Source organism: Balaenoptera physalus, assembly GCF_965194825.1.
Source record: "Balaenoptera physalus genome assembly, chromosome: 16".
Classification (NCBI taxonomy): domain Eukaryota; kingdom Metazoa; phylum Chordata; class Mammalia; order Artiodactyla; family Balaenopteridae; genus Balaenoptera; species Balaenoptera physalus.
This window is the reverse complement of record NC_138898.1, coordinates 29742998-29769916: the sequence shown is the minus strand read 5'-3', so window position 1 is coordinate 29769916 and position 26919 is coordinate 29742998. Positions and strand designations below refer to the sequence as shown.

Genomic DNA, 26919 nt, shown 5'->3' with positions numbered 1-26919 from the left:
GATTCAGAGTTCTATTTCTTTAACATGTTTTCAACTTTTAAAAAAAGAGTTTTGAAGTTCTCAAACTTGAAACTTTCTTCAATGTCTTCTCCAATTAAAATAATGAGAATTTTTTGGGAATTCCATGGCAGTGCAGTGGTTAGGACTCCACACTTCCACCGCAGGGGTCTGGGTTCAATCCCTGGTCGGGAAATAAAGATCCCGCAAGTTGTGCAGCATAGCCAAACTAAAAAAAAAAAAAAACAGAGAGAGAATTTTTACCTTTTATGGCCTGCAGGCTGACAGTGTGTCCTTGGGAGGCCCCAAGAGAACGTTTTATCAATGTTCTAATCAGAAATGTAACTTGAAATTATAAGCAAGGAGTAAATGAAATAAATAACAAAATGCAAATAATTAAATGAGTCAAATGTAAAGAAAGCTTTAAAAACAAAATAAATCTCTCCTCCAATCTTTCTCCTTCTCATCATTTTTAAAAATTAATTAATTAATTAATCTTTGGCTGCGCTGGGTCTTTGTTGCTGCACGTGGGCTTTCTCTCTAGTTGTGGCAAGCAGGGGCTACTCTTCGTTGCGGTGCGCGGGCTTCTCATTGTGGTGGCTTCTCTTGTTACGGAGCACGGGCTCTAGGCGCACAAGCTTCAGTAGTTGTGGCTCGCGGGCTCTAGAGCGCAGGCTCAGTAGTTGTGGTGCACAGGCTTAGTTGCTCCGTGGCATGTGGGATCTTCCCGGACCAGGGATCGAACCCGTATCCCCTGCATTGGTAGGTGGATTCTTAACCACTGCGCCAGCAGGGAAGCCCCGCTCTCATCTTCTTCTTCTTCATGGAAAGGAACCACCTCAGCCAGATGCAGATTTTCAACCTGACTCTGATTTTCAGAGTTTTGGAAATTTGTCAACTGTTTGAAAGAACATAAAGTGTGTGAGTATTAGGGAGTCGGGGTCTTTGTGAGGCCAGCTTAAACCTGCTTCCCAATTTGTCTTACGGAAATGGAGATAAAAAGTGACAAGAATGAGAGAAGGAGGAAAACAAAGTGAGGAGAGAGAGAAGGAAAGTCAGGTGAGCGTGGATTAAAGGAAGAAACATGCAGAATCCAAATATAGGAGGGTTAAATCTTGGGAATTTAAAATTTAACATTTGAAAATATTAAAAAAACTTTTTATCTATTGGATTTTGTGTCCTGCTTAGAAAAAATTAAATATTACTTCACAGAGTAGAGACTGTCATTAAGCGTCTAAAGAAATGCACAGAATGCATCTGACTATATCAGAGAGGATGATTGGAACGCCTTTCTGCACAACGCCCATGAAGTGGTGACCTACAAATCCAGCCTCTAGGTCCCAGCACCAGCAGTAGTTCATGAACCGGACAAAACAAGCCCGCAGGAAGTCCCCCAGCAGGATGGTGATACACGTTACCAGCATGTCCGACACTGTCAGCCTCATGAATTCCTGCAAGGAGGAACATAGAGAAAGGGGATGGTCAGGGTTTGACCATGCCTGCTTCTCCCAACTGACTGCAGCCATGCCAATGCTCCCCCACCCACTCGTATTCTTCTCTGTGACCCTCTGATTAATGGTGGCAGAATGGTGGTGCAGATAAAAGACCCCATGCTTTGAAAAATGCTTACTATAGGTTCCAGCTCTACAAGTTACTAATTTATTGCTTTGGGATAGTCTCTGAACCTTTTGAAGTTGATAACATTAACCTTGCAGGGTTACTGGGAAAGTTAGTGATTATGTATGCAAATTGCCTGGCAGTTGGCAATGCCCAGTATTTGGTAGTTATCAGCACTATTGCATAGATGTGGGATCTGAAGGCTCACTCCTTGCTTCCCCCACCTGCTCTGAAGTGCCAGCTGCCCCAGCTAAGACTGAATCTGACCATTGTCCCTGGGGACAGCAGCTGGTTTTCTTCACCCCCTGCTAATTGGATTTTTTTTGGGGGTGGGTATGTAGAGAAAATAATGTAGGTTTTCCACAGAGGCACACAGAAGAAGAGCCAAAAGCAAAGGAACAAAGTTATCTTTGATGTGTAGAGTACATATAATTTATTAATTTTTTTTGAAAAGTTGGAAAGATCTACCTGACTTCGTCACAATCTTTAAGACATCTAATAGACTTGGAGTTCCCAGGGGACATAGGGTCTGCTCTATTCATTTTTGTATCTTCCAAGATGATTAATAAATGCTTGCTGGATGAACGGCTGATGAGTTTTCAGGGTTTTTCCTTAACAAGAATTCAGACTATTACTCTTAAGTAAAACACAAACTGACTTGTATCAGGTCTCCACGTCTATGCAAGGTGATGCTCTGGGGCCTGGGGTGAAGGTGGTGGTGGACATAGGTGAGCAGGACATAACGCCTCAAACCCATCATTACCAACAAACTCAGAAGGAAACAAGTTTTAATCAGTGATAGGCATTCAGGGAGGAGGGCAAGAGAGATGCCTTCCAAGGATGTGAGGAAGGAAAAGAGAAATTCTATAGCAGAATATTCCAAAGGAATCATGTAGGTAATGAACTCTCTTTTGTCTTCTAAAGAGGGTAGGTTTTACTGACTTGAAGGCTTTCTCTGTTACACACTGTGATGGGTTTAGAAATGTGAGTTGCTCTACACATTAAAGATGAGGACGATTTGAAGAGAATGGGGGAATTTAGACTAGAGGAGATGAGAAGTCATGAGTCTGAGACTTCTGTGAAGGAAGCAGGGAGAAAAAGCCCCCAGGACCCCGTGGAAAGGAAACCCTGCCTCAGGAAAATATCTGCTGGTGGACTTGTAGGCAGTGTTTGATGAAGTGTGTGATATAATCCTCTCCTCTATGGGACTTCATCAACCTCAGTTAAAAACACTGTTGTCCAATGCTCTATGGGCATGGATTCTTCAGGGGTGGCAGATGAATAGAAACCCCATGCAAAAAGATGGAGTTGAGGAAGAGAAGGCAGCTGATTCCTGTGTTACCTGTGAATACTTCAAGTTTCTGCCTAGGAAGGCAAAGAACACTAGCCTTTGAAGTCCACACTGTGTAAGCTACAGGAACAGTAGCGAAAGTGGATAAGGGGAAATGGTAGTTGTTAATTTTTGACATTCTAATGAAAACCTTTAATTCTCTTTACAGAAAAATGCACAGATGCATATACACACAAAATCTTGTATACAACTTTTAGGAGTTGTATTCATGATTTCCAGGTGGAGAACCTCAGGCTTTCAGTGAAATCTGCAGTAAAACTCTAAATAAATCCAAGTGGTATTAGACTACTAGATGAAGCACAGAGAGAAATATGTGGGACACTGAAAAAAAGGTAACGTGAAAATGTGGAACTTTCCTAAGAAATGCTAGCTTGACATTTTGGTGGCTTAAAAATGGAAACATCAAGAAGGGATAACGAAGAACTGAGAACAGGGGTCACCTTTTCAGGAGAGCGTAACTACTCACAATGCCCACAGCTGTCTCCCAGCAAGAACCCCGGGGCACATCTGCAGGGCGCAGGGGTGGCCGGGGGACGCTCTCGTTCCAACCCGAGGAGTTGTAGTAGTGAAACAGAGTCCAGTGGGTGATGTTCTTTATTGTCTCTTCGTTAGAAAGCTAGAATGGAAGATGGAGATGTGGGGTTGGAAGGAGCCAGGGAAGGTCCAATGTTTCCACAGGAACAACAAATAGAGCCAGCATATGCCACAACCCTACCATCTAGCCCCTGCCCTACCCCTCAACAGGTCTCTCCAGAAATGCCCTCCCCAGCCTTTCAATCTATAGAGGAGAGGGGGGCAACTGGCTAAAGTCCTTGGGTCTTTTCCGGGAAGTTTTCTTCTCTGTTATTATTCATCTGTCCATTCATCCATTTGTCCATCCATCCATCCATTCAGTTATTCATTCTTCTTTTGAGATTAATTTATTCAGGGTCTATTCTGGGCATATAAGGCAGAGATTAATTTATTCAGGGTCTATTCTGGGCATATAAGGCAGAGATTAATTTATTCAGGGTCTATTCTGGGCATATAAGGCAGAGATTAATTTATTCAGGGTCTATTCTGGGCATATAAGGCAGAGATTAATTTATTCAGGGTCTATTCTGGGCATATAAGGCAATGGTGACACAAGAGTGAACAGGAGCGACACAGGAGTGAATGGAGCTTTCCTCAGAAAGTTCACTGTCTAGTAAGTGACAGAGACGAACAGACAATTACAGACCAGAGTGATAAGAGCTGTGGGAAATTTTCTTTGGGGACTGAGGAAATCCACATCAGACAACAGGGCCTTCCTGGAGGCAGTGACATCTGAGCCAAACCGCAGGAGGATTAGTCAACTAGTCAAACATGGGGAGAAGGGTGGAGAGAGAGGCAAGAGAGAATTTTGCCCTGTGGAGGAAATGTGAAGCTCAGGAGGGTGAAGGAGTTTACTAGGGTAGGAGGGAAGCAAGAAATGAAGGTGGAGAGTAGGTAAGGGTCAGATCCAGTCACTTCCATGCTGAGAAACTTCCAGTAGCTTCCTGTTAAGTTCCTGTTAGCTAACTTGCAGTTAGCTTGCTGTTCCTGTTTTCCTTTTTCCTGGAAAAAGTTCATGAGGAGGGAGGTGTGGGGAAGAGGAGCATCATAATCTGGCCCGTCCCCCAATTTCATTTTCCACTTCTTCCCCTGCACTCTATCGTTCAGCTAACTCATAGTTCCCTGTGTGCGTGAGCTGTTCCCTCTGCTTTCTCCAAGGTCCGCTAAGATCCCCCACGGTGGGGTTTGCAGCCCCTCCTGTGCACTGCTACGCTGCCCTGGGCTTGCTCCCACTGAAGCACCTGCCCCAGCATGCTTCGATGAATGAGTCTGTCTCCCCTGGAACAGGAGCGTGTCTTGCTCTCTGCTGTACCCCCAGGGCCTGGCTTGGTGGGTACGCCATAACCATCTGGTGAGCAGTGATGAAAGGTTAACTCAACCATGACTTATCATCTCAGTGGACGCATACTGGGCCGGTAAACATTTATGGCAGCTAAGAAACAATACGGGAAAGCCTGCAGATAAAATATTAAGGGTACCAAATGAGATGCAGATGATGTGAAAAAGCCTAAGAAAAAGACAGTAAAGAACTGAAGCAAAATGTTAACAATTGGGTCATAGGAATCTGGTGATATTTTTCTTCATTTTACTTTTCTGACCTTTCCAAAAATTTTTAAATTAATATAAGTTATGCACAAGGAAATTATTATATTTAAAAAAGAAATTTGGTGGGCACTAGGAATTGGGGGAATGTTTGTGGTCTTTACCTTCAGGTGGACGTCATCCATCAGGGCCAAAAGAAATGTGTAGAGGTTTCCCAGGAAGAGTGCAAAGATGCGCCCCAGCTGCCACTTCAGTCCAATGCGTGGGTGGTAATTCTCCAGGGCAGCAATGGTTTCAAACAGAGGGGGACAAAACATCCCAAGCAGGGACATCACAATTTCTACCTGAGAAATTGGGAGAGCTGGGTTAGTTTTGTCATCAATATCACTTGCTTCTCCACCATCTCTGCACCCCCAGGGCCATGCATCTCCATCTCCTTTTTGCCCCCTCCTCTGCCTCTGGAAATGCCCCGGGGTCTCCACAACTTGCTGTATGACCCTGGTGAAGGCACTAATAAGCCCTGAGCAGTCAGTGTGTGTTCCACAGATCCTAATTGCTCTGTGACTGGTTGTCATCACGATTGCTGCTATTAGCATTGATAAAAATAGCAAACTATCTTTGAGAAGTAAATGAATTAACATATGGGACAGTGCTTTGTGTTCTGTAAAAGTTGTGAGCTAGGTAAGAATCACCTCCTCTCAGGAGCATGGAAGACCAGAAACTCAGATCACAGAACAGAAACAACAGTAGAGGGATGTGGTGCAGGGTGTGGCCTTTGGGGTCAGCTTCATTCACACATCTGGTGGTGGATTTGCTGTCACCTAAGGTGATGAGATAATTGGGCCATGTGCCGCTCATCATTTAGGAGCCTAGCTGGGCATCATTCACATGGTGGAGGTCTCAGGTTCCCAAGAGAACAAGTTCCAAAATACAAGCACTTTTCAAGTCTGCTTGTATCGTCGTTGCTACTGTTTCACTGACTAAGGCAAGGGATGGGAAACAGATTCCACCTCTTCATGGGAGGAGCTAGAAAATCACATTGCAAAAAAATGTGGATACAAGGATGGGAAGAATTTGCCAACTACCACAGATGTCAAATTCCCAAGAGAGATTTATGGATTCAATGCAAGCGCAATAAAAACTTAATGTGTGTTATTGTGGATCTTGATGAGAGAACTCACTCTATCAGATATCAAGACATACAATAAAGCCATAGTTTATCAGTGTGTTATTAGTGCAAGAATAGACAAATACACCAATGGAATAGAAAAGGAAGCCCAGAATCACACGCATGCATTACTAGACAATTGATTTATAAGCGATGTAATTTCACTTTTTAAAATTAGTCCTATAGTCCAGAATTCAATAATTCAGCTTAATGGCGTGGGAACCAGGGTAATGTCAGTATTTTCCTGAAATATTCACTTCAGCAGAGATGCCCTCCTCACCTCATTTCTTTCATACCAGCTGACGTTCTGCATTTTGGAGAATTCTTGGGATCGTTTCACCACAAAGTAAATGAGGTACCCACTTCCACACAAACAGCAGATGATGAGAAAGTTGGCCAGGACACGGAGAAATCTTGTCAGATGGACATTTTCTTCTTTGTTACTCTCTTGTTCATCCACTATTGATTCCTTGATGTGTGAAAATGAGATGTGAATAATAACAAGAAACCATTGTTGTTGGGTTCCTTGAGATTACTACTTTCTATATTTCCAGAAATGAAAGAATTCAGAGGGGGTGGTATATGGATAATGCTTTTCTTTAAGAAAATACATTTTGAATAGGTGAGGGAGATTAAGAGGTACAAACTTCCAGGTGAAAAATAAATGTCACGAGTACAAAATGTACAAAGTGGAAAATATAATTAATGACTAAGTAATATCTTTGTATGGTGACATATTATAACTAGACTTACGATGGTGGTCATTTTTAATTGTAGAGAAATATCACTCTGCCGTATAACAGGAACTAACAGTGTTGAAAGTCAATTATACTCAACAAACAGACAAACAAACAAACTTATAGAAAAAGAGATCAGATTTGTGGTTACCAGAGGTGGGGGATGGGGTGGATGGAGGGGGAACTGGAGGAAGGCAGTCAAAAGATACAAACTTCTAGTTATAAGATAAATAAGTACTAGGGATGTAAGGTACATGTTAAATATAATTAACACTGCTGTATGTTATATATGAAAGTTGTTAGCGTAAGTCCCGCGTTCTCATCACAAGGAAAAATATATTTTTTTCTATTTCTTTAATTTTGTATCTATACGAGATGATGGATGTTCATGAAACTTATTGTGGTAATAATTTCATGATGTATGTAAGTCAAAGCATTATGCTGTGCACCTTAAACTTATACAGTGCTGTATGTCAATTATATCTCAATAAAACTGGAAGAAAAAAAGGAATCTTAAAAAATTACATTTTTTCTTGTTACTTCTACTTTGGTACATGTAGTGACAAAGCTTAGATTTACTGGATACCTACTGTGTGTTAGATGTGGTGCTGAACACTCACCATCCCTTAATCCCAACAAAAATCCAGTTACAGCTACTAATGCCCAGAGAGATCTCAGTATCCAATGGGGACTGTTTTAAATCTATAGATCAAGGAGTTTAGAATTGAATCTGAAAAATACTGAGTCTTCTGGGACTTCCCTGCACTTTCACTGCAGGCACTGCAGGTTTGATCCCTGGTCGGGGAACTAAGATCCCATATGCCACCCGACTCGGCCAATATCAAGTCTTCTAAGCCAGGGGCTGGCTTTTTTTTTTTTTTTTAATTAATTAATTAATTTATGGCTGTGTTGGGTCTTCGTTTCTGTGCGAGGGCTTTCTCCAGTTGCGGCAAGCGGGGGCCACCCTTCATCGCAGTGCGCGGGCCTCTCACCATCGCGGCCTCTCCCGTTGCGGAGCACAGGCTCCAGACGCACAGGCTCAGCAACTGTGGCTCACGGGCCCAGTCGCTCCGCGGCATGTGGGATCTTCCCAGACCAGGGCTCGAACCCGTGTGCCCTGCATTGGCAGGCAGATTCTCAACCACTGCGCCACCAGGGAAGCCCGCGGCTGGCTTTTTTAATAAAAAAGTTCTGGCCAAGTTTTTTTCTATTAAAAAACCAGATAGCAAATATTTTTGGTTTTGCAAGCCGTGTGGTCTCTCTCATAGCTACTCAACTATGTCACTGTAGCATGAAAGCAACTATAGATAATATACAAATAAATGAGCATGACTTTGTCTCAATAAAATCTTATTTACAAAAATAGGCAGCAGGCTGGATTTGGACCCTGGGCCATAGTTTGCTGACCCCTGTTCTAATCCATGGGCATGGTATATTTTTCCATTTATTTACAGTTTCTTAATTCCTTTCAGCAATGTTTTGTACTTTTTGGTGTAGGCAGTCTCACACATTTTTTTTTTTTTTTTTTTTGGTTAAATCTATTCCTTGGAATTTTTTGTACTTTATGTCATTTTATTGAAAATGGAAATAAATTATTTTCTAATTATTTGCTGCTAGTGTATAAAAATACAATAGATTTTTTTACTATTAACCTTGTATCCTGCATTAGTAAGTTTTTCATAGAAAGACACAATTAGTATATGGCAGAGCCAGGATGGAAAATGAGGTCTCCCGGACACCAAAGTACCTGGGAGATTTATTTTTTAAATTGAAGTATAGTTCATTTATAATGTTGTGTTAATTACTACTGTACAGCAAAGTGATTCAGTTATACATATATATATATATATATATATATATATATATATATACATATACATTCTTTTTAAAAATATTCTTTTGCATTATGGTTTATCATAGGATATTGAATATAGTTCTCTGCGCTATATGGTAAGACCTTGTTGTTTATCCATTCTATATATAAAAGCGTCCATCTGCTAACCCCGACCTCCCACTCCATTCCTCCCCCACCTCCCTCCCGCTTGGCAACCACAAGTCTGTTCTCTATGTCCATGAGTCTCTTTCTGTTTCCTAGATAGGTTCATTTGTGTCATTTTTTAGATTCCACATATAAGTGATATCATATGGTGTTTGTCTTTCTCTTTCTGATTTATTTCACTTAGTATGATAATCTCTAGTTGCATTCATGTTGCTGCAAATGGCATTATTTTGTTCTTTTTAATGGATGAGTAGTATTCCACTGTACCACATCTTCTTTATCCATTCATCTATCGATGGACATTTAGGTTGTTTCCATGTCTTGGCTACTGTGAATAGTGCTGCTATGAACATAGGGGTGCATGTATCTTTTTTGAATTCTAGTTTTGTCTGGATATATGCCCAGGAGTGGGATTGCTGGATCATATGGTAATTCTATTTTTAGTTTTCTGAGGAACCTCCATACTGTTTTCATAGTGGCTGCACCAACTTACACTCCCAGTAACAGTGTAGGAAGGTTCCCTTTTCTCCACACCCTCTCCCGCATTTGTTATTTGTAGACTTTTTAATGATGGCCATTCTGACTCATGTGAGGTGGTACTTCATTGTTGTTTTGATTTGCATTTCTCTAATAATTAGTGATGTTGAGCATCTTTTCATGTGCCTATTGGCCATCTGTATTTCTTCTTTGGAGAAATGTCTATTTAGGTCTTCTGCCCATTTTTGGATTGGGTTGTTTGTTTTTTTGCTGTTGAGTTGTATGCGCTGTTTGTATATTTTGGAAATTTAGCCCTTGTCGGTTGCATTATTTGCAAATATTTTCTCCCATTCTGTAGGTTGTCTTTTTGTTTTGTTTATGGTTTTCATTGCTTTGCAAAAGCTTGTAAGTTTGATTAGGTCCCATTTGTTTATTTTTGTTTTTACTTCTATTGCCTTGGGAGAAGGAAGGAGATTTTTCAATCAATTAACAGTTATTGTGTTCGGGTTCAGTTTCAACTAACTCATCAGGCAGTTAGTATACATTAATGCACACAGTTCTCACAACATGTGCCCTGTTATATAAGTGGTTTTTAACAGACTCAGAGGAGAAGCCTTCTCCTTCCCATATGTTCAAAGTGCTTCACAGGCATTGACCTTCTTTGTCTCTCTCTAGTAGTCCTGAAGGAAGGGTCAAAGCCTTTGTTGACCCCTACCCTGCCCTTGGATGCTCCACCACAGGCTTCCCATTGCTGAGAAGGAGAAGAAGGAGAAGGAGAAGGAGAAGGAGAAGGAGAACTGAGCCCGCTCCCTGCTCTACCCACTGCCAAGCTGACTCTGGGGCTCATGAAACCCATGTAGTGAGTTGCTGAGCCCAAGCCCTGTCCCTGGTGGGTGTACCTGCCTTCTGTAGGCAACGATTGGTATCAGTGGGCAGCAGCCCACTTCTCCTCCCAGAAGGTCCAGGAGAGAAGAGAGAGAAGAAGGCAAGACAACCAAGCACCGTTGTGGTGTAGATCTGACCTCTACAAGGTCCTGGGGTAAGAAAGTCTGACTGATCAGACAGGAGAAGCACTGGACTATCAAGAACTTTGAATGGTTTTTAAGAAGACATACAGATGGCCACCAGGCACATGAAAAGATGCTCAACATGCTAATTATCAGAGAAATGCAAATCAAAACTACAATGAGGTGTCACCTCACACCTGTCAGAATGGCCATCATTAAAAGGTCTACAAATAATAAATGCTGGAGAGGGTGTGGAGAAAACGGAACCCTCCTATGCTGTTGGTGGGAACTGCAGCCACTGTGGAGAATAGTAAACTAAAAATAGAGTTACCACATGATCCAGCAATCCCACTCCTGGGCATATATCTGGAAAAGACAAAAATTCTAATTTGAAAAGATATATGCACCCCCAATGTTCATTGCAACACTATTTATAAGCACCAAGACATGGAAGCAACCTAAGGGTCCATTGACAGATGAATGGATAAAGAAGATGTGGTGTATACACACACACACACACACACACATACACACATACACACACACACAATGGAATATTACCCAGCCATAAAAAAGAATGAAATAATGGATGGACCTAGAGCTCATCATACTAAGTGAGGTAAGTCAGAAAGAGAAAGACAAGTACCATATGATATCACTTATATGTGGTATCTAAAATATGCTACAAATGAACTTATTTACAAAACAAAACAGACTCATAGACATAGGAAACAAACTTATGGTTACTAAAGGAGAAAGGGGGGGATAAATTAGGAGTTTGGGATTAGCAGATACAAACTACTATATACAAAATAGACAAACAACAAGGTCCTACTGGGACAGGGAACTATATTCAATATCTTGTAGTAACCTATAGAGGAAAAGGATATGAAAATGAATATATATGTATAACTGAATCACTTTGCTATACAACAGAAACTAACACAACATTGTAAATCAAATATACTTCAAGTAAAAAAAAAAGAGCTCTATTTGTAGTGAGGTGGATGGACCTAGAGTCTGTCATACAGAGTGAAGTAAGTCACAAGGAGAAAAACAAATACCGTATGTTAACACATATACATGGAATCTAAAAAAAAAAAAAAAAGGTTCTAATGAACCTAGGGGCAGGACAGGAATAAAGACGCAGACGTAGAGAATGGACTTGAGGACACGGAGAGTGGGAAGGGTACGCTGAGACGAAGTGAGAGAGTGGCATGGACATATATACACTACCAAATGTAAAATAGATAGCTAGTGGGAAGCAGCCGCATAGCACAGGGAGATCAGCTCGGTGCTTTGTGACCACCTAGAGGGGTGGGATAAGGAGGGTGGGAGGGAGACGCAAGAGGAAGGAGATATGGGGATATATGTATATATATAGCTGATTCACCTTGTTATAGAGCAGAAACTAACACACCACTATAAAGCAATTATACTCCAATAAAGATGTTAAAAATAACTAACTAACTAACTAAATAAATAAAAAAGAACTTTGAATGGTTTTTACAGTCATGGAGGGAAAAGTGAGATGTGCAGTGCTTCTGCCTTCATTCATCTGCTCACCCTCAGGCTTGCTTTCGTTCTATATTCTGTAGGCCACCTCATATCTCTCTTGTGAACAAATTAATAAGATAATTAAGTGTGGAGTTGTACACTTAATTGATTCCTTTATTCCCACACCCCCAAACCAGGGTTCTCAACTCTTTGTGGGTGTTCTTGGGGGAGTTTTCAAGAAACCAATGCCAGGACCCCACCCCAGACCAATTACATCAGAATCTCTGGGGGTGGGGCCCAGAAGATATTTAATGCTCCTTAGATCATACAAATATGTGTAAACGTTGAGAACGGCTGCCCCAAGTGTGTCCTTTCACTTCCTCCAGCAGAAAGCAGTTCTACGAGGAAAGAGGCAGAACCAGGGACCAACTCCATGATTCTCTGCCATGTTAAGAAACAGATGGTGGGTACCAGCCATGAGCATTCTTTCTTGAAGGCTTGAGAGCTAGGCTCCCACTTCTGGTAAAGCTCTTACCACAAATTAATCGGGGATCTTATTTCCCATGCCCCAGCTGGGAGAAGTCTCCCAATGACAGGAGGGACCCAAAGTTCCCCCGGGAAGTGGGAATGGCCCTGAAGGGACTACCTTGAAGCTGATGGTGATGGAGGCGTATTTGTTGTCGGCTGTCTCTGAATTCCCGATCAGGTAGTCCCAGCTGGTGAACATCTTGAAGCTGAATGTGAAGTTATCGCTCTCCCCGTCGTTCGTGCTGCCCTGGGTGTTGCCGGCCATCCTGTAGGGTGCACACTGCTGTTGTTATGTCTGCCCCTGTGTCTACTGTGTCAGCCCAAGGGAAACAGGTGGCAGACATCCAGTGAAGGGAAAGAGCCAAGATGGATTTGAATCTGGCTACCGATAGCCAGAGCACCTTCCCCCCAAATTCAGAGTCCCCTGCGTGCACACATGGTGTCAACTGTGTAACAATGAGTCTGCAGGGTACAGAAAACACTAACCATGTTTTCTACCCTGACGTCTGATTTCTTGTGGCTTGACTCACCTGCAAATGTTTTAGAACTCTTCATTCTCACAGAGAATATCCCCTTCTAATTCATCTGTTTTTTTTGGATAAAAATCATATATTTCTGATGTAAAATTCAATAAGCCCTGAGGCAGTTAGTACTACAACCAGATAATACACACATCTTTTTCTTAAGCAAGCTCGGAGGAAAGTACCTTGGACCTGCCTTGATAGCCCCCTATTTCATCCTACCTGTCCTCATCCTCTTGAGACAGGCCTGGGACCTGGGACCCTTTGCTGCAGTGCTGGACACACCTCTCCTTGAGCTACAAAATACAAAGAAACTATATGGGACTAAAAATAACTGTGTGCATGCACAGTTGGGGCAAATTCTGTACGCAAAAGATACAAAAAGACAAAAAAAAAAAAAAATCCCAACTGCCATTTCTGAAGAGCCAGGAGCAAAAGCAGGGTATTGGGAGCAAAAGCAGGGTACTGAGCATGCCTGCACACACCACCTAAGGGATGGGCAAAACACCTAAGCCACACCTCTGGCCTGACCCCTGGACATGCCCCTACCTTCACCCCATATAAGAAACAAGCTTTCCCCCCGTCAGTGAGCAAGCAAGGGAACGTGCTGTTTGTTCTTGCTCCCCAGCTGCTGTAGCAGCGGCCCCAGTAAAGCCTTGCCTGAATTTCTCATCTGGCCTCTAGTCAACTTCTATTGATTAAGGAAGCCAAGAACCCTGGTTGGTATCACTCTCTTTGTGCTTCCTGGAGATCAGTCCCGTGGGAACCATGGAACCCCAGGCAGGGGCTCCATCAGATACAACGGGGGTGGGGTTGCCCCTCTCTGACTCTATCTGACCTGTTGGCTTTTGGGATTTGCTGTTCCAGGGGCCTGGTTGCCTTAGTTAATTTTTTGGTTCAACAGAGAAACATTCCATATCCTTAAATTTGGCAGGGAAAAACATAGCAATGTGAAGGCTAAGAATAAAACCAAGCCTGTCTCTCCTGTCTCCTTGTTTTTTTTTTCCTTTTGTTTGATAGAGCTGGGCAGCCACATATACCTAGTGGTCACTGTCTTGTGCCAGGCAGGCTCTTGTAAACAGCAGCATTTTCCCCTGAGATGATGAGATAGAAAACCCAGCTGGGCCCGCCCATCGCTTTCCGGGGGTTCTAGCCGGGCTTCAAGGGCGCTCTGTTTCTTGTGCACACACAGCGGCCCTGTTCTTCTCTTGTGGCTCTGCTGAAGGGTGAGTGGGCCTGGTGGTCAGGTCTGTGCACAGACTGTGTCCCCACCCTGCACAGCCTGTGCTGACTGGGGTCCTCTGACTTAGAAGAAGGCAGTTTGTGGGCTGGGCCAAAGTTTTTCTTCAGAGAACATGAATTAAGAGGCACAGACATATTAAAAAGCCATTTCTGACCACAGAGACAAGTAGAGTTGGGGCTGGAGAGGACACCAAGGTTACTCACTGCCATGTACACTGATTTAGCCTCATTGTATCTTTGTAGGCACCAGCTCAGTTCTCACATGCCAGCTAGACAGAGAAGCAGAGGGTTTTTCTGAGGAAGCTGAGCTCTGGGGAAAACAAAAACAGACCTTGCAAACTTCTTCAGCCTTTCCTTAATGGGTACCATGTTCCCTTTCAAGCCACACTGTTTTTTTTGACAGTTTTGGGGACTCAGTAGGATATTTGCTGCCTCAGGGCCTTTGCACATGCTCTTGCTTTGTCTAAAGTGCTGTGCCCAGCCTCCTGTAAAGGACTGTCTATCCCATTTCCCAGAACTTCCCACATTACCCTGTCTGTGTCTTTTATACCCCATATGACAATCTGCATTTGCTTTATTTGTTTCCTTGTTTTCTCTCTAAATCCCCAACAAGAAGGTAAGTAGGCACAGTGTGGCCACAGGAGTGGGGTGTTTGTGGGAAGAAAATTAAAAGCCTGTAAATGAGACGGTCATACTTACGATCTAATGATGATCATCAGGCTGTAGCCGAACACGCTGACCCCCACCATGAAGTAAGCCATGGGTAACCTGTACCTCAGCCACCCAATGGTCCTTTGGTTGTTGTAGTAGCCGTAGAAGAGAGCGGAATACTTGATGTAGCCCTGTGGGGCAGCAAAGCCAAATGCTCTGGGTTTGTAAGCTCAACGTGACAGTCATCGGACGATTCCATCGACCTGGGGTATCTTTCTCAGGAGTGTGATGGGAGCCGGAGGGGAGGAAGGAAGGGTTCTCGATGTTCCTGTTCTTCCCTTCACTCCCCCAGTTGCTCCAGAGTCTATGCCCGTCTCCACATCTGCCCTCTTCTTTCTCCTGTCTATTTCTCCATTATACAGAGTGCACGGAGACACAGCACGGGGAGGAGAGTGTTGTTAACATTCGGGACAAATTAGGGATAAGGTATGTGTGTCTGTGTCTGTGTCTGTGTGTGCGTCTGTGTGCACATGCACACACGGCTCCAAATTCTCCACTCCCCACCCCGTGCCCAGGGTCTTAATTTAACACTCTGGAACTAGAAGGGAGTCCGTGAACTTTCTCAGTATTTCAAAACTTCTAAAGAAAACTATGTGATAAGGCTCACAATCCAACCTGAGCTTCGAGTTTCATTTTGGTTTTGTTTTTTGGTATAATTGGCTTTAGGTGTAATTAGCGCACTTTTTAGGTATAATAATTTAGGTGTAAAATTAACTTATAATTTTAGCACTTCTTTTATGTCTTTGCTGAATATAAAACAGGGGATTATTCTGACCTCACAAAGATATGTAGTTGGACAGGGGAGCCAAATTTTAATAGTTTTTTTTCATATACTTGTGGCTATTTCTTCTTTGATATCATACCTCAACCCAATAACTAAGTAGTTATTTCTTAAAGGTTAGTTGCAATGTGGAATATGAATCACATAATGAACTTTTTCATACCTTAAGATCCATTGCTCTCCCCCAAATACTAAGTAATTAAAATGGGAAAAATACTAACTTTACAGCAGAGAATTCTGGCAGATATCACTTTAACCAAGTGGTCAACATAATGTAACCCTGATTTGACACTCTGAGAAAGGCACGTTACCTCCCCAACAATTCATAACCTTAATACAATCACGAGAGAACATCAGACAAACCCAAATTCAGGGGCAAACAACTGACCAGCACTATTCAAAAGTGTCAAGGTCACTGAAAGACAGAGAACAGTCACAGATTGGAGGAGAGTAAGGAGATGTGACAATTAAATCAATGTGAGATTGTGAGTTGGGTCCTGGGATAGAAAAAGAGCATTAGTGGAAAGACTGGTGAAATCCAAATAAATACTATATTTTAGTTAATAATATTGTATCAAGATTAATTTCTTAGTTTTGATAATTGTTCTATGGGTATATGAGATGTTATCATAAGGTGAATGGGTGAAGGGTATATGGGAACTCTCTGTACTATTTATGCAACTGTTCTGTAAGTCTAAAATTATCTCAAAATATAGTTTTTAAAACTCTATTGCTCTATCTTTTACTATCAGGATGTGGGATCTTTTACTCGCACATGATTTTGTAACATCATGTATTGGTCATCTGGAAAGTAATGGTTCACTGAGTTACGAACGTATGCCAAATGTTGACACATTTCTTATACAATATAAAAAAATCACACTGTTAATATCTCCATTGATCTCATCAGAAAAGTATTTAACTACTGAGAAACTGCCACTGTCATGGTGATGGATATAAGTTTTCCAAAATTTTAATTTTTACTTGAAAAATAAAAATTTACCCTTGGCAACAATAACAAGTACAACATGGGATTATTGCTGAATAAATTGTTGGTTTTGAGTGGATAGGACATTTCAACAGGGGTCCTTGGGTGAAATAAAGAATAAAGGAAATTCTTAGTAGTAGCATGTAGTGGTAGTAGTATGTAATTCTTAGTGGTATAGTAGTTATTTGGAACACTCCTGTTCCAAATGACTTAGAAAAATACTCCAGCTCATTTTCACACATTTCTGAGGGGTCTTGAATCTGACTACGAGAGTGAAGGATGGCAGCAGCAAGATGTGTTGCTTGAACCACCACAGCCAGGCCTCCTGCCTCTGGATCTCCTTGGAGCTGCAGACCAAGGCCCCCAGAGGCACGGGGGTATGATTCCAAAAAGAGGGAGGGATGTTCCAGGCAGAGGATCATGAGCAAAGGCAGGGAGGCACTGGACTTCCCTGAAAGTTGATAATGTTGGGGCATAAAGTGTGAGGTCTTAGACAGACATGGGACTGGGACTGGAGAGGTAGAAGGCAGCCAGGTCATGAACAATTCTTTTGTAAACCCAGTTCAGAACACTGGGCTTTATTCCATCTGGGAGTGGGAATAAAGGAATATCGGAGGTGGGGAGTGACAGGGTCAGGTTTACATTTTAGAAAGGTCACCTGGCAGCAGAGGGAATGGAGATTTGAGGAGACAAGCCAAGGCAGGGAGGAGAGGTAGAAGATTCTGACGGTGGTCCTGGTACAGTGAGGTTCGAGGAGAGGTGCGAGGGATGGAGAAAAGGAGACTGGTTTAAGAAACGTTTAGTAGATAGGCTCAGATTTAGTGATTGATTGGATGTGAGGGGTGGTGGTGAGGAGAGGAAATGTGGGATGACTTTCAGGTTTCAGACTTGAATGACTGGGTGAACGGTGGTTCCAAGAAAGGAGATGGGAAAAAGTGATGTAGGTTTGGGTGGATAGTTGTTGGATTTGAGAAGCAGGTAGGATATTCAGTTGAAGATGTCATGTGAAGCTTGGGGAAAGGCTGGACTGGCAATAGCCCTGGGGTCTTACTGTGGTTATGCTGAGATAAAACCATCCTGTAATATCGCCTTACATAGATCTGGCAGAATGCGGGGAGCTGTGGCCTCATGGGGAGGTCACGTTTATCAGAGTGTGTGATAAAAGGACCCACGAAGGGGGCCTAGGAAGACATGGTTGGCTAGCTCATTTTGCACAGTGCTAGGATCCCATTTGGTTAAAGCACTGGCTTTCCAATAATTAAACACTTCACACTTATCCACAATCACAAAATGGAAGTGCATTGGCATGTTGGCAATGGTACCTCAAAATCCCAAAGGACGGAAAAATCCATCGCTTTTTCTTCCTCAGCCCGAGGCACCGTCTTTCTGGGTATACTTCCATAGGGCATGCCCATCAGCACCTTGTGTTGGGACAGAACGACACAATTACACGTGGAGAAGATACAAACACACGGAGATGTGCACATAGTGGGTTAAATCTCTTCTCAGAGCAGGAACATCCATATTTTTTTCCTTTAAATAACATTAATCACTTTCCTGATTTTAAAAGTATTACATACTCATTGTAGAAAATGTGTAAAAGTATAGAAGAGTGTTTAAAAAATTACCTGTCACCTTCACATCCTAAAGATAATGACTGTTAGATATTCATGTATTTCCTTTCAAAGTTTCTGAGTTTTATATATGTTTTAGCTTGATTATCTAGCTTAATATTATTTTATGACCAATTCCCTATGGTGTATGGTATTTTTCAAAATAAAATGACTTTAAAATATCTAATCACATGTATGTACCATAAACTTACTTACAACATCCCCTACTGTTGGACTAATTAGAGTATTACTAGTTCTTCATGTGTACATAATTCTGTTATTAATACCCTTTTATATATATGACTTGATTCACATCCTTAATTATTTAAAAAATAAGGATTGTATTAAATTTACATATTGATTTAGGAAGGATTGATCTTTTTTATGATAGTAAGTTTTCCCTTCCACGAATGTGCCCTCCTGTTTATTCAGTCATATATATTTTTTAAAATATTTATTTATTTGGCTGCTCTGGGTGTTAGCTGTGGCATGCGGGATCTTCATTGCCACGTGTGGGATCTTATAGTTGCAGCATGCGGGATCCCTAGCTGCGGGATGCGACATGTCAGAGAATAAACAAAGCCAAAGTTGTTTCTTTAATAAAGTAACTAAAAGAGACAAACCTTCAATGTAAATGAGGAAAAAATTACACTATCATGCAAAAGGGAATATAACTTCAGATACATGAGTGATTTTAAAAAACAAGAAACTATGTTATTTAACTTTAAGCCAATACATTTTAAAATGTTAAGTTGAAATGGAAAGTTCAGGAGAGTGATCACTTGTGAGAGTTACGTGGGTAACATAATTGGGCAGAAGTAGATGGAGGACTCTAGTGTGTGTGTAATTTTTTATTTTTAAACTTAGTGGCAGGCAAATGGGCTCATTCTTTATACCTTTCCATATATCTGAAAGTTTTAATAGTTATTTTTAGAGGAAGTACCAATATGAGGCTTACTGAGTGCTGCCTATGTGAACCCTAGAGCAGAACTTACAAGATATTTTAAAGAATTATTTAATTAAATTAATTAATGTACACTAGCAGTGTACACCCTGGCTGCATATTAGGATAACCTGGGGAGCTGTATTTGTCATCTATTTTTGTATATCAAATTATCCTAAAACTATCTCCTCGTTTCTGCAGGTCAGGAATCTGGGTTGGGCTTAGCTGGGTCCTTTGCTTCAGGGTCTTTCACAGGCTTTAGTCAAGGTGTCTGCCAGGGCTTTGGTCTCATCTGAAGGCCTGGTGGGGCAGGATCTGATTCCAGATGCACTCCCTTGGTTGTTGGCAAGATTTAGTTCCTCATGGGCTGTTGGACTGAGGGCCTCAGTTCCTTGCTGGCTCTTGTCCAAAGCCACAATCAGTTCCGTGCCAGCGGGCCTCTCCAGTCTGGCAGGTTGCTTCATCAAAGCATGTGAGCCAAGAAGGGAACCAAGAGAAAATGCCAGATGGAAGTCACAGTCGTTTATAACCTAATCATGTAAGTGACAGCCTGTCACTTTGGTTATATTCTATTTGTTAAAAGCAAGCCACAAGGTCTAGGCTTAATCAGGTGGAGGGGATTGATTATACAAGGGCATGCTACCAGGAGAGGAGGATCACTGGGGGCAATCTCAGATGCCTGCCTACCATAGGAGCTTTTAATATAGGGATGCCAGAGCCACATTCTCAGAGATTCAGATTCAATTGATTGGACTTCGTATTTAAAAAAAACTCCCCAAGTGATTTTCATATGCAGCCCGTGTTAAGACAAGAAATACATGAGCTCATCATGTAGCAAGGCCTTGATAGTGAGCTCCTGCAGCATAACTGAGGGCTCTCCTGGGACCATGAAGGCATTCTGGGATCTGCAGGCAGTTGTCATTAAAGCTGAACAAGATTCACTCAAGCATTCAGAGCAGTTTGATTCCATTGAAATGTATCAAGGATTTGTGGCAAAAGAAGATGAGTATGAGGAAAAATTCTGTTAGAGTTGTCTAACATTTGAGCACTTCTAACATTCTTATTCCTAGACCCTCTGAGTCACCGTGGTTAGCCTTAAAACAGCCATGAGCCATAGGAATATCTGATCATTAGGTTTAGGCTTAAAACCTTTGGGCCCTGAAGTTAGCTGCGTCCTTGAACAACAGGTCATCTCCTCTACTCTACCTGCAGTGAATTTGGATGTGTCAGATTCCCACGAAGCCAATTTCCCACTATCCTAATTAAGAGGGCATCTTGGGATACCCCACATTCTCAACTGCTGTTATCCAACCTATCATCAAGTCTTGTCTGTTCTACTCTTTCCCTGTCTCTCTCTTTCTCTTCTTTCTCCCATCCTACTCCAAGACAGCTTCCCAAACACCTGCCAATCAAATCAAGGTGTCCTTTCCTGGACAGTTCAGGTCTTGGCTGCTTCATTGGAATGCACCAATCACTAAATTTTCATTGTTTCAAACAAATGTCCCCTTGATAGGAAATATTTACAAATTATATCAATATATATAAATTATATAAAATGTAATGTTTTCTTTGAGAAAAAAAAACCCTCAGTGTTTTTAAAATTATTCACCTTCCCCAAAACACTGCCTTTCTGGACCACTGTATAGCAAAATTCTAGTGATGTCTTATATGCTTACAGCATTTAAATGTAATCTCTTCTCATGGAAATAAATCCATTTGGAATCAAAAACTCCCAGGAAGAAAGTAAAGAGTCTGTGAGAGTAAATTTCCCCAGTGACTACTGGGGAAAACTCTCTCCTCCTTGGTTATGGAGGGGAGAAGTAAAACTTCTATTTAACTTCTGACAATACTGGGGAGAACCAGATTTGTTTCAAGAGCATTTGTACACATTTGCCAGAAGGTTTAAAATCCTTATCTCTGGGGACTTCCCTGGTGGTGCAGTGGTTAAGAATCCGCCTGCTGGTGCAGGGGACACAGGTTCAATCCCTGATCCGGGAAGATCCTACATGCAGTGGAGCAACTAAGCCCACGCGCCACAACTACTGAGCCTGCACTCTAGAGCCCGCAAGCCACAACTACTGAAGATTGCGCACCCTAGACCCTGTGCACCACAACTACTGAGCCCACAGCCTGCAACTACTGAAGCCCATGCACTCTAGGGCCTGCGTGCTGCAACTACTGAAGCCCTCGTGCCTAGAGCCTGTGCTCCACAACAAGAGAAGCCACCACAATGAGAAGCCCGCGCACCGCAACGAAGAGTAGCCCCTGCTCGCTGCAACTAGAGAAAGCCCGCGCCCAGCAATGAAGACCCAACACAGCCAAAAATAAATAAAAATTTAAAAAAATGTTAATATGGAATCATTTAATAAAATAAAATAAAATCCTTATCTCTGTATTGGAGAGTGACAATGGCTTAAGAATATATATATAGGACAAAGTGGACTGACTCATAATCCTTGATTTCCAGGTGTGCACATAAAAGAGTATAAAGGTTAGTTAATGACATAAACAAAATTGTAAGTACACTCTTTGGGTAATGTAGAAAAGAATTCAATGGTTTTATCAATAATATAACACTCCTTTGCTACCAAGTACTATTATAATAAGCCCTCAACTTCTTCTAACTAATCTGATTTAATTCACATTCCATGGAAGTCTTTTAATTTTGTGAAAAATAGATGTTCAGGAAAGTTTCCCAAAGATGTGACTACAGATAGAGTTGACTCTAATATTCTCATGGAATCATTTGTAATAAAGTAGGAATCAGTAACCTATCATAGAGCCAATTAATAAACCTGAAAGGAAAAAATACTAAATGCATAAATACCATTACCCTGTAAGCTGTAAAGGTAAATTCACTTGTGTACCCAGCACAAGCACCAAATGGTTCAGGCAGGACTGTAGCAATTACTGTGCTAAGCGCTAATGGACCACAGGCAGCCCTGGAAAAGGCCCCAGGCCAACACTCCGCAAACCTGGAATCTCATTCACTACAAATTTACTGCGTAAATTTGTACAGGTCACTTGTTCCTTTTTTGTCTCTCAATTACTAAGCTATAGGTAAGGATCTGCCTACACCCATAATAAGATTGTATCTGGGAGAACAGTGAGGAGTGCTATTCAAATGCAGGGTTTCTTTGGGGTAATAAATTATATAATGCATTCTATCTCTTTTTTTTTCAAGGTGAAAGAGAAAAAAACTCACTGAGATATTAATTCTCCACTAATTTTAAAGTAAAAGGAAAGGTAGAAGAATGTAGGGTCCACCTGTTAATTCAGAAATGGAAATATTTTGGTTCCATTCTTTGTACTCGGCTATCTGGGCAAATGATGTGAGTACAGAATTTAAAATGAATGACGGATTCTTTGTAAAACAGAGTATTTGATTTATATAAATGAAGATGGCTGTCATGATAAGCCTCAACACTATCTGAAGTTGTAAGCAGTTCTTTTCTTACCTCTGGGATTATGACTAGACCAAATATTAAGCCAAAAAGGACGAGGTTAACTCCATACATCCATCGGAGAAAGATGAAATATGATGCCACTGAAGAACCAAAGTGACCTGAGGAGAGAAAGATGGTGGATGTAAGTGTTGCAGAAGGACATTATCATAAAGGAGGACTTTATGTGTGTGATAGATTCAATTTTCATGTCAGTCTGTGGAATATACATCCCTTTTTTTTTTTTCTAGATAAATAAAAGGGCTTAACCGATGTGCCTAAGTTCCTACATTCAGGAAGTGAAGAAGCACATTTTAAATTTTGGTCTGACTAGTCCAAAGTTCACCTTTTTCTTTTCTTTTTTTTTTTTTAACATCTTTATTGGAGTATAATTGCTTTACAATGGTGTGTTAGTTTCTGCTTTCATCTTTTTTCTAGTACAACAGAACCTATAACATAACCTAATCAGTTAGTCAAGAACGCCCTTCAGCAAACGAACTAAAAACAGTGACACCAAAATACTCACTTTCAATGTCCTTGATCTTCATTTCCCAGGGAATACATTGAGTCTTGAAATTATCAAAGTCTCTTTTAAACTTGACCCATTTCTGAAATTAAACAGGCAACACCCTCAGTTCATTAACACGTTGCCTTGGGGCCTGGAGGGGAGGATGGAGGTGCATGTGGATGTTGACATGTTGACACGTGGGTGAGGCTGCCATGTTGGAGCTGTTGAGCCTAGGCTGTCAGAGGTGGATGCGCACATCTTCACTTTCCAAAGTCAGGTGTGAGTCAGAGAGAAGCAAGGGCAACATAATACTTTGCATTTGTCTATAGTGCTGATAAAATTTCAGGTTTGGACACTTTACATATGAACTTAGAAAGTCTGTGTATAATTTCTGATTTGGGGAATCAAATTGGCTTAGCAAACTCTGATACAACTTCCTTCATCTTAAACCAAAAATTCAATGGAAAAAAGAAATCTCACAACTCTCATACCTACATTTGGCAGACAGCCAAGTGCCTTAATCTGATAGGAACTGTTGCTAAACTACAAGGCTGGTGGAAGTGGTAAAGAGATCTCAGCCCATGGTTTCCCATTCTTCTCCTAGTGAAACAGCAGCCTGTCTTTTTTTTTTTTTTTCCTAAAAGTAGTTAGGAAGGCATTATGCCCCTTTCCATGGTCTATTCCAGCTCCGACACTTTGTACCAATCAGAAACTTGAATAGCTGTCTGTCTTCTGGCTGCGTGAAAATTTGTCAACTCTTCAAGGGGCTTCTCTCCAACATCCCCACCCCCTGGAAATAAATCCATTTGGAATGGAAAAAAAAAAAACACCTCATAGAAAACAGCAGGCAAAGAGGAAGTAAGGAGAAAATCCTAAGATCAGTTTCTATTATTACAACGGTCTCAAAAGAACTTATTCATGAAGGAAATGAGATTTTCCTTTGTAAATTCGCTAAAGGATAAAAGGGAAATTTTATCTGAAGGAATCAGACGAGCTTCCAAACCTGAAGCCCTTGACTATATCATGATTGGATAATTACTGTATAAGGAAGGAAACCACCTGTCAGAAGAGGGAAATGGTCACAGATGCCAAGGAGAAGAGGGGTTCATAAGCAAAAGACAGGTTGATAATAACGGCAAAGATCTCCCGAAGACAGGAAGGGATGTGGGGAATGGCAGATGGTGGGCATGGACACCCCAACCCCATTGCTTCCTCTCCCTTCCCTAGTTCTGATTCTGTGCTCAAAAACCATCCTTGACTTATTTGGCTTCTTATCTAGGTCTGTCTATAAGGAAAGCATTTGCCTATCACCTGGGCTGTGAATATTTTGATTTCTATGGCAGTAATTTTTTTCATTGCAAATTAATAGATTGGAATTGGGATTATGGCTTAGTTTCCCATATAACTAACTGTACTACCAAAAATAAAAGGCACTGTTAATGTGGACTTCAAATTTTTCAGTTCTTGCACCAGTTATTCCTCCTTGTAGATTAGTAATCTGGTATCTGGTTTTATATATCAGTCTCATAAGCTTTATTAATGTGAGTCCTCCCCCGAGAGACAGATCCCCTGTCAGGGTGCTGATAAAATCAGTATAAAATATAGCCTTGCAAGGCTGAGGACCAATGGAGTAATGAATGTTGTCAAGTGAGGCCCCTGGAGACATAGCCTGCCAGTTGGTCACTTGGCAACCACCTGACAGCCCCTCAAGGCTGTGGGCATCTTGGCCTGAAAAGGTGATGCCTGGGGGCAGGGGGCAGAGGCAGAGAGGGGCCTGGGAGAAGCTCTGCATTGAAGCTCTTTCCTTCATTGGTTTAGAGAATCAGAAAACTGAGCTTGGGCGTGTGCGGGAGAAGACCCCAACTCCCTTCCTCAGAGCTGTGTGAGATGGTAGCTGCCGTCCTCAGACTGGGTTACTAGCTGTGCGTGTCATCTTGCTAGTCAGCTGTATATAGGAAAAAAGATTTCAAACAGTGGTTGAACAAGACACAGGCACATCCTGTCCATGGATGAAATCTGGATCTGAATAAATAAAAACAACCAGTGATGCCTGAGAAATAGTACGGCAAAACAAGGAAGAAGTGATGTCATTCTTTGAAATTTTTGGAAAGCATTTCCTCCAGGATACATAATTAAATTTTGAGAGATGGCTCAATATTCTTAGTAGGATACAAAAAATATGGCTTCTAGAGTACAGGTTAGCACTTAGAGAGTTAAAAAAGAATATGGAAGGGGAAATCCCTGGCGGTCCAGTGGTTAGGACTCTGCATTTGGTCGGGGAACTAAGATCCTGCAAGCTGCATGGCGTGGCTGGGGGAGGAAAAAAAAAAAGTTACAGGTGAAGTATGGAAGGATTGATTACAAGGTTGCTAAAAGTTCAGTAATAAAATGAAAATGAACATTATACTTTGAGACGGAAGAAAATTGATCCAATGATATTGAGAATAAACCTGAGAAAGTTTTGAGAATGCAAAGAGAGAGAAAGCAAAGAATTAAAAACCATGAAGGAAAGTAAATACAAAGAATGGAGAGTTGGCAGCCATCCTTCTGCTAACAAAGAAGCTAGAACTGTTAGAATAGAAACACGATTGAATAGACCATTTATCAGGTATATTTGAAGAACACATTCCTTAGTTGGGAAAAAAGTTCTGAGTGTGCAGTTGTTAAGTGGTAAATGGTTTTTAGATAAAATTAATAAATAACCCATAGATAGTTGTCAGGCAACTATAACTGAAAATGAAGAAAAAATAAAATTAGGAATAAAAAAGATTAAAACTCAACATATGATATGTAAAATGTAATTATGGGACTACCTATATGAAGCTTTCTGTTAATACATATGAAAATCTTAATGAAATGATCAAGTTTGGGGAAGAATATAAAATATCAAAATGGCCCCAAGAAAAAGTTAAAACTTGACTACACCAATTGGAAAAACATTAAAAAATTATCAAGATATTCTATAAAATGCTTCCTGATCTGTACAGTTTTAAGGGTGTCATCTTTCAAATTTCCAAAAAAATGAAAATCATGCTCTACAAACTGATTTACAGCATAAAAAGGAGGTGATGCTATTCGTTTAATATTATAAAACAAGTGCACCCCTAATATTAAAATATGCCAAGATAGTGTGTGTGCATGTATGTACACACATAAATTCAAATCAATCTTATGAAAATTTATGTAAAAATTGTAAATAAAATACTTGAAAAATCAGATGTGCCTGATAAAAGTAAGTTTATGAACAGAAAGGAAAGGTATTTAATAAAATCTAACATCTATTTCCAATAAAATGGAAGTCATTAAACTAGAAATAGAAGGATAATTTCTTATTGTGAGAAAGAAAATCTATTTCAAGGCAACAACTCCCATCAACTTAGTGTGAAACAGTAGAGCCATTTTCATTAAAGTAATGGAAAAGCAAAGAGACCTATTATCATCAACATCAATTGAAACTATTCTAGGATTGCTAACCCACACTTTAGAACAGGAATGATTTAGAAGAACCCAAGAAGAACACCTTTACATACACAATCAGATGAAAATGATTAGAACTAATAAGGGAGTACAATAGGGGAACCAGACAGGAATCTCTAGTTATTAAATAAATGGAAAAATGATTCCATTCACAAAAGCAACCAAAACATAAAATTTGTAGAAATAACATATGACATGG

At 41.1% G+C, this 26919-nt stretch overlaps 1 protein-coding gene across 1 annotated transcript in view; it reads right to left on the bottom strand.

The window, feature by feature from the left end:
• The window catches only part of TMC2 (transmembrane channel like 2), an 88682-nt gene that overhangs the window by 27773 nt on the left and 33990 nt on the right, over nt 1-26919 (bottom strand). The window contains exons 5-13 of the mRNA XM_082428579.1: nt 23262-23343; nt 22751-22857; nt 18059-18157; nt 14956-15098; nt 12612-12759; nt 6529-6717; nt 5245-5424; nt 3432-3581; nt 1320-1448 (exon numbers count right to left, since the gene is read on the bottom strand). Of these exons, the coding sequence (XP_082284705.1) occupies nt 1320-1448; nt 3432-3581; nt 5245-5424; nt 6529-6717; nt 12612-12759; nt 14956-15098; nt 18059-18157; nt 22751-22857; nt 23262-23343 (1227 nt within the window). The remainder of the gene's footprint in view (nt 1-1319; nt 1449-3431; nt 3582-5244; nt 5425-6528; nt 6718-12611; nt 12760-14955; nt 15099-18058; nt 18158-22750; nt 22858-23261; nt 23344-26919) is intronic.